General features: G+C 43.3%; 1 protein-coding gene across 1 annotated transcript; it reads right to left on the reverse strand.

Moving 5' to 3' along the window:
• Nucleotides 1-1,459: 1,459 nt before the first annotated feature.
• Nucleotides 1,460-14,055, reverse strand: mknk2b (MAPK interacting serine/threonine kinase 2b). Its single transcript, XM_079158144.1, has 14 exons — nt 13,950-14,055; nt 13,119-13,355; nt 12,679-12,760; nt 12,348-12,449; nt 12,133-12,230; nt 9,690-9,769; nt 9,422-9,495; nt 9,137-9,241; nt 8,865-8,920; nt 8,546-8,641; nt 5,099-5,293; nt 4,802-4,966; nt 4,667-4,707; nt 1,460-4,551 (listed from the first exon to the last, which is right to left on the reverse strand). The coding sequence occupies exons 2-14, from the start codon at nt 13,167-13,169 to the stop codon at nt 4,281-4,283; spliced, it is 1,416 nt and encodes a 471-aa protein (XP_079014270.1). The 5' UTR covers nt 13,170-13,355; nt 13,950-14,055; the 3' UTR covers nt 1,460-4,280.
• Nucleotides 14,056-14,469: the final 414 nt, after the last annotated feature.

The following is a 14,469-nucleotide window of genomic DNA, read 5'->3' on the forward strand; positions in this document are numbered from 1 at the left end:
TATCTAATAATATTAACTAATTTGGTTTAGCACTTTTCTTACATCAGTGATAACTTAAAAAGGAGATCAGCAGTAAAAGCAAATGGAGTTAAAAACAATCACATCACGATATGTATCAAATTATACAAGAATGATTTGTAAACGGCACTAAGTCAGTGAAGAGCTCTATTTTATAAATAACTTTCTTCATACACTCAGTGCATAAATAATCTTCAGATCAGAGAATTGAATCTCACATAAAATAGTTAATTATAACCAAACACCAAAGAATGTTCTTTGAATTGTTCTCTTTGCGGTGTGGCGCATCTGTGAGAAGTGTCCGCTGGAGGGAGACAAACTCACGTGAAGTCACTCAGCCATCGCTCGCGTCCTCTGGTGCTTGTACAGAAACTCCTCTACAGTTGCATCATTTCATTTCCTCCTGCCTTCTGACGTTTGCAATGTTGAAATAGAAGTTACGCAATAGACAGGGTGTTTTATCTGTGTCTTTAGATTAAGTGCAGCAAAATAAATATGTAATGACACCTAAAATATCAACGCGTTCCCTGTGGTAAAATACACATAGTTGAACTGAAAGTATTGTTTTGATAATAAATTAATTGTTACATCATTTAATCGAACGAATGCCGAATGTGAGGGTTTGCTATGTTTTCATTTAATTTTAAAGTGCATATTTCTGAGTTGTTTTAGATTGAATTGATAAATCACTAATAGACATACAGTATAACTAATGAAAAGAACCCTTATTGATGATCAAGAACACATATTGGTGATTGCTCTCCTGATCTTTTTTTAAAAAATTTTTTATGCTTTTCATTTACTTAAACGTCGACCAATCAAACCCTTGTTTATCTACTTAAAAGAACATTTTAGTTGATACAGCTGAATTTTAACCACAGGAAAGCAAATCCTGACTTGAAACGACACACTGGGATTTTAGCCAATTCAGCAGAAGTCGTTGTGTATTTCCCGGCAGATCATGAGGTGGCACACTGGCGCTGCAGCTCTTGCAGCAGGTTGCATCAGTCTCATCAGATCAGGCCTGTGCAGCTGTGAATAGCTCTGCCCCCCGCACCCCCCCCCCCTCCCCCTCTCTCCTCCCCCCCTCTCCTCCCCCCCCTCCCCCCTCCCCCCCTCTCTCTCTCCTCCCCTCCCCCCCTCTCTCTCTCCTCCCCCCAGCAGCTCAGCTCATGACTAACTAGGTGAAACCACCTTCACATTTCAGAGTGTGTGAGGAGACAACTGAGCTCATGTTTACCAACAGCCAAGGACATGTTTGACATAGTCGGCTCATATCAGGGAGTGTTCCCGATTAGGAGATTTACAGCCCAGAATCAGATGAAACGGCCTTAACCTTGGCCACTAGATAAGACTGTTAATATGAAACTAGTGATAGAGGAGAGAGAGCTCAGACAAAGTCTTCACTTCAGCCCTTTTAAAAAGACACAGTACAACAAAGTTTCGTTTAAAGCATTTTATTGCAATTTTTTTTTTTTTAGAAAAACAATACAAAATTCTGTAGCAACTGTCATAAATGTTGCCTTGAGTGAACTGCAATCATTCACATGGTACAGTAAAGTGCTTATTTTAAATCAAAAATATTTTTTGTATTTAAAAAAGGATGTATGTATTTTAAATTTCTTCCCATGAACACAACGGGCTTGGGGTGATTCGGACAGTGTTAAAATCTCCACTTCATTAAAAATAAAGAATTGCCAGAGTGACCCCACACCATGTGCATGAAGTGAACCACTTAGAAAACATTTGATCAATGTTGCTGGATTGTAAATGCTTTTGCCTGTTGGCTACATTCAAATCGTGGGGAGGTGGATGATGGACTGTCCATTTGAATGAATGACTGGGTTTTAACACTTCCTTACTTCAAAACGTACAATATAAAAATTGCGAGGCTTGAGGATATAACTTTGTCCCCCCCCCCCCCCCCCCAATAAAAGGCAGTCCAAAAAGCTACTGCCGTTCAACAAACGTAGAAATGGTCATGACCAAGAAAACTGATATACCATTCAGGATATTACAGAGTATGGTCAAAATCTGTGCGTTTGAGTATCCAACCCTATCAAAAAAGTAGGGTCGTGTGTGTGTGATGCTCAACAGGGAGAAAAAGGCAGAATACTGAACTGTATAGGTATTTTCAAAACCCAAAGATTACCTTGATCACCAGCTTAATGCTTTCAGATTACTGATAGCAAAGTAGTTTCCCAAATGGAGAAGAAACAGCTGCATACACAAATTCAAGTAAGTCTTATTATAAGACATAAAACCCCCATATCAATGCATCTGTAGAAAGGTTTTTAGAACTATTACAGTGTCCCATTATCAGCATATTGACACCAAGAGAGCAGTTTCCAGAGTACCGTCGCTGCATTGCTGGTAAGAGGACATGGACAATCAGAGGTCTCCACTTCTCACTGCCAGGTGACGATCACATGTTCAACATCATGACTAACACTCTTTGGTGAAATGGCTACAGTGCTGAGACCTCATCACCAGTCCATTACAGAATGAGCTTTAACTGAATTTAAGGTTATTGCCAACTCTTGCACATAAAAAAAAAAAAAGAAACTTAAAAACTTGCCTTCACTGGGCATGAACGCTCCAGATCAACTTAACAAACTCTTTCCATATCACCTCATACTCTGAAAGTTTAGAAACAAGGAAAACATCCGGTGTTTCACCTGAACCTGCATGAAAATCATCATAGAAAATAAGAGCTTAACAGCCATACAAAAAAAAATATATAATAAAATCAGTGTGGCACAATGACATGGAGTTTTCAAACCTGAAAAATAAAGTAAACTTAATACAGCTACACGTCTGGAAGACTTTTTTTTGTTTGTTTTTCTTTTTGTGGAATGTTTTTCCTTTTTCGAAAAATCTCATAAATGAAAGGTGTTTAAAAAAAAAGAAGAGACTGGTGAGCCTTTGGGGGGGGGGGGGGGGGGGATAATGGTCAAGAAATGACACGAGTCACATTGGCCAAAATGAGCTTTTCAAACCCCCGAAAGGAGTTCTAACCTTTACTGTCAAAAATATGCAAAGTTAAATCTAATGCATCAATTGATTTGTAGAAACAAAAATTTGAACAAAAAAAAACTTCTGGTGGTGGCAAGGGGGACATTTCATGAACTCTTTACAATGAACAGACCCAATTTCACTTGCCAAGCCATTAAACATCAAACTTGTACCAACATAGCAGATATACTTCAGAGCTAGCTCAGAAGTCTAGTTTTGGGGGTGGCCATGCAGCGCAACACAAGTAAAATAGCTTCATTCAATACCATTGAACTTGACTGATGTCTCAAACACTGAAAGATGTAGCCACAGATTATTTGGCCTGTATGTTCATGTTTTTAAACCGTATGAACGGGTCCAAAAGTAAGCCATGGCTGGGTACAGACATTCTTTGCTCTCGGAGCATTAAGTGCGTGGCCACCAAGCTAGATGAGTGCGTGTTATATCAGATATTTAAAGAGGAGGCTCAGTGTTGAGGAATTTATCTTAAACTGAGACAGAAAGCTTTGAAGTCCCCAGCCATGTTAATGGACCGCACCAGGCACGGACAGCATTGGCTTACAGCCCCTCCCAACCCCTTATACTGAATCCCTTTCGAGACAGGAACAGCCTTCATCTCGGCATATTGCATATAAGCTTGTACCTATGTGCAGATGGGACATTGCATACACATACAGGCAAAGAAAACATTCCAGATAATGTAATTCACAGTGGATCCAGTTGTAACGTGGGAGCAGCACAACAGGTTGTCCTTTGGTGTCTGAGCTTAGTTACGAAGATAAGTCTCCTGCTTTCTTCTGAACTGAGTTTTATGAAAAAAAACAAAAAACGAACATAACTTAAACTCTTCTCTCTCCCAAATCATGAACTGGCCCTCCTCACCAACGTGTGTGTGTGTGTGTGTGTGTGTGTGTGTGTGTGTGTGTGTGTGTGTGTGTGTGTGTGTGTGTGTGTGTGTGTGTGTGTGTGTGTGTGTGTGTGTGTGTGTGTGTGTGTGTGTGTGTGTGTGTGTGGCAGGCCCTGGGCTGATGTGCTTCAGAAGTGCTGCAGAAGGGCAGAAGGCATTTAGAAGAAGGGCTGCAAGCAGCATCTCCCTTTACAGCGAGGCAAGAGAGCCTGAATGGCAGAGGAACCAAGGCCAGCTAGAGTTAGAGAGGGGGGCCAGGATTGGGGAGAAAGAGTCTCAGGGTAGTCTTAGATCTGGATCTGAATCTTAACGGAAGGTCGGAGGTCACGGTTGAGGAACTTCAGGCACAGTCTCCCACAATAACGAGAGGGGCCAAGAGCTGACGGAGCTCTGCAGCGGAGACGGGCCCTTCCTTGAGCTGGCTGTGTTGCTGCCTGCGCCTGGCCAGCTTGGAGTTGGAAGGGACAGAGAGGCGCATAGAGCCAGAAGTGGTGACAACAAACGGGACGTCCTGCTGCTGCTGGTCTTCTATGTCGTCTTGTTCAGCCAGCTGCCGGTTCACAGCCATGGCCTTGTCAGCAAAGAATGTCAGATCCCTGGCATGGCTGGTTCTAATGGAAGATCAGACACAAAATTGGTTATTAAAATGACACGGGTTAAAATATTTTAGGTCAAGCATATAAAAGGGAATACAGTCTGTTGCAGCTGTAACCAACGCTTTCTCACCTTTGATGCAAGATGGATGTTGATAAAGTGTCAAATGCACCCTGAATAAAATAAAACAAAAAGTTAAATCAGTGCCTACTAACCCTAAACAAAACGTGTCTGTGAGAGACATGCAGAAGATGATTTTCGACTTACCCCCTGGACCCACGGGTGCTGCAGCACCTGGCTGGCACTCAGGCGGTTTTTGGCATCCCGAACCAGAAGTTTGGATATTAGGTCTTTGGCACTTGGGGAGATGTGAGCCCAGTCTTTCGCTGGAAACTCATATTTTCCTTCCTGGATACTCTCGAACAGTGTGTTCTAGAAATGGACATTAAAACATGTACCATCAGTTACTTTAACCTGGATGGAGAAGATGCGTTTAAGTTACGCTATTGTCCGATAAAAGCACGTCGGAAAACTGAGGGCTGAATTATTGTGTCAAGTTCTTACCTGGCAGGTGTGGCAGGGCTCTCCTAGTTCCCAGCCACAGCCTCCTCCACAGCGGCCCACAAAGGGTGGATAGCCACTGAGCATGATGTAGAGGATGACTCCAAGGCTCCACAGGTCACAGCGCTTGTCGTAAATTGTGGCCTCCTCACTGAAGGCCTCCACCACCTCAGGCGCCATGTACTCTGCTGAGCCACACTGTGAAACAAAAACAAGAGACAAGTTCGTTAGCCACAGGGATGGCAAAAAGCTGCAACTATAGCAGGGCCTGCAGCCCACATTCCTTCGTTCAGCTGATACCTCGTGGTGCAAGTGTCAAAGCTTTGGGCCTTCTCTTGGGCTGTGTGGTGGGAGGGGGCCGCCTATGTGACAGTCACATGCTTATGCGAAGTAGTGGATTCATTTAAATTGTACTATACAGCTTTTCTCAATGTGTTAAAGGACACCTGAGCAGGAACATCGTGTACAGTTACATATCGAGAGTAGAGGAAGGGAGGGCTACGCTACAGCGAAGCAGGTTAGTGTGCACAGGCAGCAGCGACTCACTGCTTTGACCATCCAGCTGTACACAAGCCAGGCAGAATAGCCTGAGGGCAAGGGTTGGCTCAACTCTGGCGGTACCTTGTTATGTAGCTAAGAAAGAAATTAGGCCAAACACTGAGCAGGGCAAAGAGGATTGGGACTGAGCCCTCGCCAGTTACGTAACTTAGAGACAAACACCAAATGCCGTTTTAATACTTTAGGAATAGAAAAAAAAGGGAACAGGTCTCTAGTTGAGCAGGATGCATATCTCCTTGTTGCCTTATATTAACCATCTACCAACGATCACATTTATATTCATTCAAAGATGTCTTATGTCAAGAGCTTGGATTCTTTGAGATTTCTAGAGGATGTCTTAAATATAGAGAACTCCTAGTATAAATTCTGAGAACCTGCTAATCCTTTGTTTTCATCCTGGCCTATATCCGTCCTTCCCTCTGTGGGTGAGCAGGCATCTATTGTGTCCCACTACCATATCCCAGCTGTCTCTTAACTCCTCCTCCACCTCTCTGGACCCTTATGTAATGAAATTTGCTGCACGGGAATCTCGTCTCAGACAAAGCTGCTGCTTCTGTGAGAGAAAAAACAACCCCCACGTTTCCACCATCAACATCATGTCTGGGGCGACTGCCCCCACAGACAAGACCCCAAGATTCAGGCCAAATGCAGCTGCCACAGAAATAAAAAGACACAAAAGAATAGTTTTGCCTACCAAGGTGCCCCACAACTGAAAGGCAATGTGATAGCTGTGCTAAACAAAGAAAAACAGCAATCGTGGCTAATCTAGTTTCAAAGCCATCCAAATCAAATAAACAAGTCAGATAAAAATAGAAGTGATAAAAAGGTAAAGACAGCCAATTATAAGAGCTGAAGCAGGGGCAATAACAGCAATCTAACATTTGTCCTTCCTGTGCAAGCACCTTCTGAACTTGCATGCAGATAGCTGCTCATCAGCTGCTGCCGCCACCACAGGTTTCGTTGGCATCGCAACCTGGGGCTTTCCAAAAACCATGTGACTAGTCAGGCCATACCGACACCACTGATGACACGCGCCTCAGCTGTTTGTAAACTACAGGATTATCTGATGAAGCTTACAGGAAAAAGACCCGTTCTGTCGTCATGCAGCTGCACCTAAATCTGTGACAACAGAGGCAGTCCCTTGATATCTTTTAACTCTCTAAGCAGCTTGTGTGTGTAGCGTCTTCATGTTGCAGGCCAGCCCATTTCCCTACTGCTGCACATGAGCATTGGCATTTGTACAGTCAGATTGATTTCTTGCAGATGGGCAGGCAGTCACTTGTGCAGAGTTCCCAGTAAACTAAAATTAGCATTTTCCTAGAAAGATCCCTCTTTTCTTTCCAGTGTCGTCATTGTACTAGATGGCACACATCCAGATTAAACGGCTACGTTTTTTTTAAAAAAAACAGACGCTGGATACAGTTGATTTAACACATTCACTTTGATCAGGAACATTAGCAATAAATGAAAAAGCACATTATGTTGTGCAACAGCAACTGTAGGAATGTGGCAATAGTGAGATGAAAATCAGATAACATTGTTCCTGTGATCAGGGCATAGAAAACAAGCCAGAGCGCATGAGCAGACTAGCATTTGTCCCTCCCAGTTACCCTCCCCCTCCCACTGGTCTAGCCAATCACATCTCAGTTGCTAGGTATAGGGGGAAAGACTAATGTTTCTAGAACATGCCTTATGCACAGCCTTTGTATAAAGACCATAAAGAAAGCGCAGACAAGCACAAGCGTGGTTGGGGCCACTGGGCGGAGACTAAGCAGAAAGCGAGGGTGGATGTTTTTCTCTCATACCACAGGGAGAGTTGAGTGTGTTTTGGTTTCATTGCAACTTCATACCACAGGACACGGCCTTGTAAGAGTCACAATGCGTTTCCTGCAGCCTTCAAGGCTATCACATAGTGCTCTGTCCTCAGACATCAACTTTTCTCCCACTGAAATATTTTCATTAGATCAAGTCCTGTGGTTATGTTCAACAAAACTGAAGGATAAAATAGTAAAGAAGCAATCCACATCAAATAAATAGGTGCACCCTTCTGCACTAAACACACAAGATCATTCAGGCCCAACATCGAAGTCTGTGTAGACTGAACACATGAAGCCTCATGGGCTCCAAAACTATCTCCCCATCAAATAGTCCAGGGACGGGCTCTATCCATTAGTTCTGCTATAGGACGATCAAGTTACCAGTGTAGAAAACCCCCCACCCAATCGTACATTCCTGCAGGCTAAACTGCTATCCTTCACCTGCTCTGGTCAATCTATCTATCTATCTATCTATCCAGCCCCCCCACCCAGACAGCCAGAATATGTGTTGACACATAGAAAAGTTGCAAGTTCAACTTCCCCATTCCCCTCAGAGTATGCAAGGGTCCCAACTTTTCTGGGCAGTGTTTGCTTTGCGACGACAGCAGGAAGAGCTCAACAATCATACCACCTAAACTCATGAGCATCAATATTTGCAAATGATAAGCAATAGGATGTTGACGTTTAACTGAGGGATATCTACCCCAGTGTTGCTGATACTTGGCATGATAAGGGAAGTAAGCTGAAGGTAAAAGCTGCCAGATTGGGACAATCAGGAGGCAATCCATCACAATTCAGATAAAGCGCCCAACACTAAACTACTGTAACCTCACAACACAACACTTTCTCTCTCCCAATCAGTGAGCTGCTTTGCAGTTGATGCCATTGAGGATTGTCCAATAGGCAAGCAGCCAGTAGGACATTATAAAAGCATTGTTTTACAACCCGGATCTACCGTCTTAGCTGTACTTTTACATTGTTGGCATGTCTTCCATGGCACCGTCCTATTCCCATTTATAAAAGTGCACCAACCGGTTTGGCAAACAAAACCAGCACAATAAGCAGGTGGACTTACTGGAGTGAGCAGCTCGGGGGTGGAGATGGGTGAGCTGTCGCTGTTCAGCTTGATCCCACTGCCCAGGTCAAAGTCACAGATCTTGACTGGGGAAATCTGACAGAGAGATACAAGTTCAGAATCATTACGTTTAATCTACATTTTGATAAATTCACTGCATTTTGTGTAGAATATCTACTTGTGGGGCCAAAGCTCTGTACTGCCATTGATCTTTACCAGGGCTCATATCATCATCATTTTAGAGCACCTTACTTATGTAGTTATCTTATTAGTTGCCTTTTGAACTAATTAGGCTCCAACATGTTTACAGTAAACTCACCTTGTCTGCACTCTTACAGAGAATGTTCTCAGGTTTCAGGTCTCTATGTGCCATTCCTAAAAAAAAAAAGATAGGGAAGCCAGTTTTAAAACAAGCAAGCTTTTTTTCCAATGCCAACAAATGAGGCCTTGTGTCCCATAGTCGGAACAAAAACAATGTGAAAATGTTCTGTAACTACAGTATTAAAAACCAGTTTTCATGAATGTTGAGCCTTTTTTTGGTGATCATGAGGGGCAATAACCAGTCTTGCCATTTTGTACAAGTGGTCTTACCCTTGTTATGCAGGAAATCTAGAGCGCTGGCGATGTCCTGCACAACCACACTGGATTCCTGCTCACTGAAGTGTCGTCTCCTGTGAATATGTGCCAAGATCGACCCTGATGGAGGCAAAATAAAGTGAGCATATCAGCTCTGTTTGCAAGTAAAAAAGATAGAATGAATGCTTTTCCACACAAACAACCGTCTACAGACTAGAGACTGACACGTGCATTAAGGTGATGTTTAGAAATGAACAAAGATCAGATGCAGGCATCCTGCAGCAGCTAGAATTCACAAACCTCCTCGAAGCTTTTCAAACACCAGGTAGAATTTGTCTTCCTCTTCAAAGAACTCCACCAGCTCCAGGATATTGCTACAGAAAAGAAGAGCGCACTATGAGCCAATGTCAACAGCCATCTAGACAGCATTTAAGTTGATTTAGACACTATGGAGTAAGAGGGCTACGGGGCTTCAACTGAATAAGACTCAGCTCAAATTGGGTCCATGGTACTGTCTCCATACATTCAGTTGGCATTACTTTAGCTGGTCATGACTAAAGGACATTACCTGTGGCCCTGGCACTGATAGAGCATCTCAACCTCACGGAAGACACGGCTGCGGCTGTGACCCGGTCTCTTCTCTATGATCTGTAACAGAACATAAGTTCAGTCATTTTATCCAAATATACTACATGGAAAAAAATGAGTCCAATGCGTCCCTAGAAATATGCTCTGCTGGCTAAAAACGGAGCCCATCGGTGAGTGTTAGTGTTTGGGTGAAGGCCATCCACTCGTGCTGCACTACAAAACCCGACCCGTGGTTGTGTTTACTGTATAGCACAGGGTATACATTTCATATACCGAGCTCTGGAGCTAGTTTCCTTCCACACCAGCACTTCACTGCTTTCCTACCTTCATCCTAACCTGTGACACAGTCCTAAAGATAGTTTAACCTACTTCCAGTACTGCTTTGCCAAAGCAGAGACAACAGAATGAGAACGTTAACAAGCCACGGCATCTCTATATTTAGCCCTTCATCTGTGACCTACATTTAAATCTTAAGTGCTCTTAAGGAGCCACGCGTGTTCTTTGAAACATCTGATAGGCTAATCCAAAACTGTTTACGATAAACAAATGATCACTAAATATAACTTTGTGCTGCCTTGAACTAAACCACCATGGGGCCACCAGCTGCACGATGCCCTGCCAAGAGACACAGAAAGATAGACTGCTGACACCAAAGCAAAAGCCTGAATTTTCCAGCCCTAGTTGGTTATTGTCTGCTTGGGAGTCTGTGCATGTTTCTCTTCCTGGTAGCTGGATTACAGCTGCTATTGAAGCCCAGTGGGGCCAGAGTTGCAGTGTGTGTGTCTAGGATTAATAGACAGACGAGGGGCCTGTGAGCTGCCCAAAGCCTCTGCACTGTTCCAGTCTGAGTCAGCAGCACAAACGGCCCCCCCAATCAGCTCGCTGATAATGGCATGCAGATAAAGAAGAAACTGCACAACATAGCTGACAAATGCAATTATCAACATGATAAGTGGGTAGTCAGTTATTAGAGAAGTACTAGATTTATGGCTGTTCTTCCAAATAAAAGATCAGAACAACAACAAGCTGCTGCAAACCAAGGCCCCACTAAGTCATGCTGCATGTTCAATCATCAACCAAGGGTTGGGAACTAATGCCTTTAAGGTGAAGGATTTGTGGGCGAAAAAGAGCTTCAGATAGGCACGCACTGCACAGGCCTCGGCTCACCCTTGGTGCTCCGAGGCTTTTGTTGCAATTGCAACACAGGGAGCCCACACATACAACTCACCCCAGTCTGGAGGGGGAGGGGAGAGACGGGACATCTGGCAGCAGCCCCCTCAGACTCCTAAATGACCTCCAATAACTGCCTCCTCCCCCAGAACTGCAAAGTCCCAAGGGATGTACCAAACCATCCCCGGGTAAACAACACTAACGGATCATAGTCACATGACAGAACCTGCGCTCCGATTCCTCTGAAATATTAATTGGTATGACATGGACACTTGTCCTATGGGGAACCAGCCTTGACCTGTCAACACCTCTTCTCAAACCAACTGAATTTAACTGCAAATAGGAATTCATTTGAAGTTTCAAGAAAAAAAAAAACAAAGCTTGGGATTAGTGGGTTAGGGGCCAAGAATTTCCAAATGAAAATCAAGCCAGAGTTCTACTTTCAGCAAAGAAAACTTTCACAATGTTTTGATCCTAAAAATGAGGAAATGAGCAGTAAAAGAGGAAGTCCGCAGGAGTCAAGTCGTGTATTCACAAGTTCACAGCCCATTTGGACGCAAAAAAACTGTACTGAGCAAAAAGAACAAAGCCGTGTAAACACCCTGGGTCACAGCCCTCACTCAGCGCCCCTCCTTCCGCTCTATGTGGGTTTTGTTTTTGCACAGTAACCAGTACATTATGTTCTCACAACGAGCGGCCTCTGTAGGCAATCGAATAAAGAGAAAAAAGGGGTGGGTGTATCCCTGCCAGCTCTGTGATAGGCTGGCCATCTGTAAAAACATTGAGGGGACGTGTCTAACAGCAGCTAGTCAGGAAAAAAAAGAAAAGAAAGAGCAGCAGTAGCACAACACAGACGAGAGCCTGCAGACATCCACTTTAGAAAGCTGAACTAAGAAAAAAAAAAGAAGGAAAACAAATATCCAAACCCTCAACAAGACTTCTAAAGAATGACCAGAGAAAACAAGTAGCCGGACACAATGACACGCATCCCGCAGTAGGGTTTTACTACACTTAGCACTTCTTTCTACTCTCGTCACAAATTTAACCAAGCACAGTCTTAGAAATGTAACGTCCCTATATTGATCACTAGCCATGGTACCCCCTTACACACAACAGGCGAGTGCTATGTGGCAACGACGACATTCACAGACTCGTGAGACAGAAGCACCGACTTGCAGGCATGAATCATGCTAATGTTTTTCAAATACAACACGGTCATGCATTTAAGTGTGTTAGAATGACTGCTTTCTTACCTTGACAGCATACTCTTTGTTGGTGATGAGGTTGAAGCATGTTTGCACTCTGGCATAAGCCCCCTCTCCTAGTAACTCTTCATGCAGCCTGTAGACATCTGTAGCAGAGTGTCACATGTTAGGAAAATACTGATTAGAATCTCTCAATGTATGCCATACAATGTTTTATGAAGAGTTTTTTTCTGCATAATGATACTGGAAATAAAAGCTTTTACCCTCAAATCGTCCAGAGAAACTGTCCGTTGCCCTGCAACGCTTTTTCTTCTTGTTTCTCTTCTTGGCATCGGGGATGTCGATAGGCTGGCTGGAGGGCATGTCTGTCGAAATAGGAGTGCCTAAATTATCATGTGCTAGTGAAAAACAACCCAAACATAAAGACTCAAAGAAAGCACCAAAAGGGAAAACAAAATGTAACTGTTGAAAGTAAAAGGAGACAATGAATGCGCAGGGTAATTATTGCAACTAGAGCACTGTCTATATAACATTGACACTCTTCAAAGAAAAGACAAGCTACAGATAACAAAACACTTAAGTTAAAATGCTCACCATGTCTTGGATCAAAATTAAATGAATCCATAAGATTGGATCCATTTTTGGTGAAGTCGTCAGATTCAAAGGGATTTTGGCCCTAGAGAAGAATGACAAAAATATGTGCATGTTAAAGTACGCAAACGTATCAATCGTTAGTCATAACTGATAAGAGCCTTTGTTATCTCTCATCCGTAAACCATAAAATGGAAGTTGACTCAAAACAGGAAAAGAGGCGAAACGTTTTATTTATTATTGCCAAGTGATTTCACACTTTACTGAACATGTGACCAGGCCACACAGCATATTCATCGGCCATAAGATATCAGATGAGTTTATATATAGCAAGGTGAGGTCCTCTCATACATGCTGACAAATGTGCTCCGATTATAGAGACTTCCCAAAAGGCAAGATGATAGCAGCTCTGCGTTTTCATCCTCAACTATTCTCAAACTCACCTTGAAAGAGCGGTGGAATCCAGTGACTTCGGCGATCTTATTTTGCACCATATTTGCTTCGATTTTGGATGGGGGGGGTGTTTTTTGGTAGATATGCAGCGGCAGTGGTTTTTTTGGTTATACCAATTTACGCTTCTCCAAAAACAGAAAGTCGTTTCAGAAGGGTAGAGAGAGAGAGTCGCAAGTGGTCACACTGCGCTGTCTGGTCCGGTTGCTGCGGCGTTTTATACGGGAGCCCTGAGGACGATACACACAAACACACCGCATCGTTACAACCACATCGCCAGAACAGAGCACTCGGATAACAGAGTTTAAAGAGTTTAAACACATGCTTAACATAATAAACCTGAACACGGCAAACAAACGTCAGCTGATATTCACAATAAAAACAACTCAAACAATTAGAGTGCATAACAGCAACAGCTAGCTACCATTACAGTGCAACCCATGTTTAGCGTAACCGTTAAACTGGTTACAGACATTTAAATAAGCCAAGTTGAGAAGATGTAACACACAACTCATTATAATACTACAGTGTGGGTAAGATAAGCAAATATATCGGAAAGCCACGCTGATTTTAGTGTAACAATGACGGTAGCATCTGCTTCAACAGCCGCAGGAAGGCCGCTGCAGCGCTACAGCCGTTAAGATAACATTAACAAGCTCGCGACACTGCCAAGTAGTGACAGATTTAACTTGAACGTCAGTTAACAAGTGTTAGCGACCATTAATACTGTGAGGTCACTGTATTGTTACGGTTATATTTGACATTTTTAAAAACAAGTGACACAATCAATAACTGCTGTACAAAAATATTTTTGGTTTTCTCACCCCGTTGTTAATTTTATAGCTCCAGTGTTAGCGTCGTTGTTTGACCCGCTGCTTCACAAGCCGCAGAGGACGGTCGAGGGGGGATAGGCCTGATAGTGAGTGCGTGGAAGGTGGTGAAGAAGCAACAACGGAGGTGTTTTTATAACCTCCCTGCTGACTCCTCCTAGTCTCCTCCCTCCGCAGGACCGCATCAACAGACTGTCAGCATCGCGTGCTTACTGGAAACGGATATGGCGGCTGCGTTCTATTTCGTTTTTTTGTAATAATTGTACCTATTCTCGAGGTAAGAAGCATAAATAGCTGCTCGACTTGGTACATAAGTCATACAATAAGAAATAACTTCATGAAGTAGGTCATTTAAATAGTTTAATATCAACTCGGGTGAATATCTGACCGTAAATCAGGAAAAGGTCTGGGAAACAAAGGTGGTAATACACACGAAATGGTACCCAGCCAGTGAGCTCTGTTCCGTTCTGGGGGCCTCAGCATAGGAAGGAAAGAAACGGCGTGTACGTGTACA

This window comes from Pholis gunnellus, assembly GCF_910591455.1.
Source record: "Pholis gunnellus genome assembly, chromosome: 4".
In the NCBI taxonomy this organism is placed as follows: domain Eukaryota; kingdom Metazoa; phylum Chordata; class Actinopteri; order Perciformes; family Pholidae; genus Pholis; species Pholis gunnellus.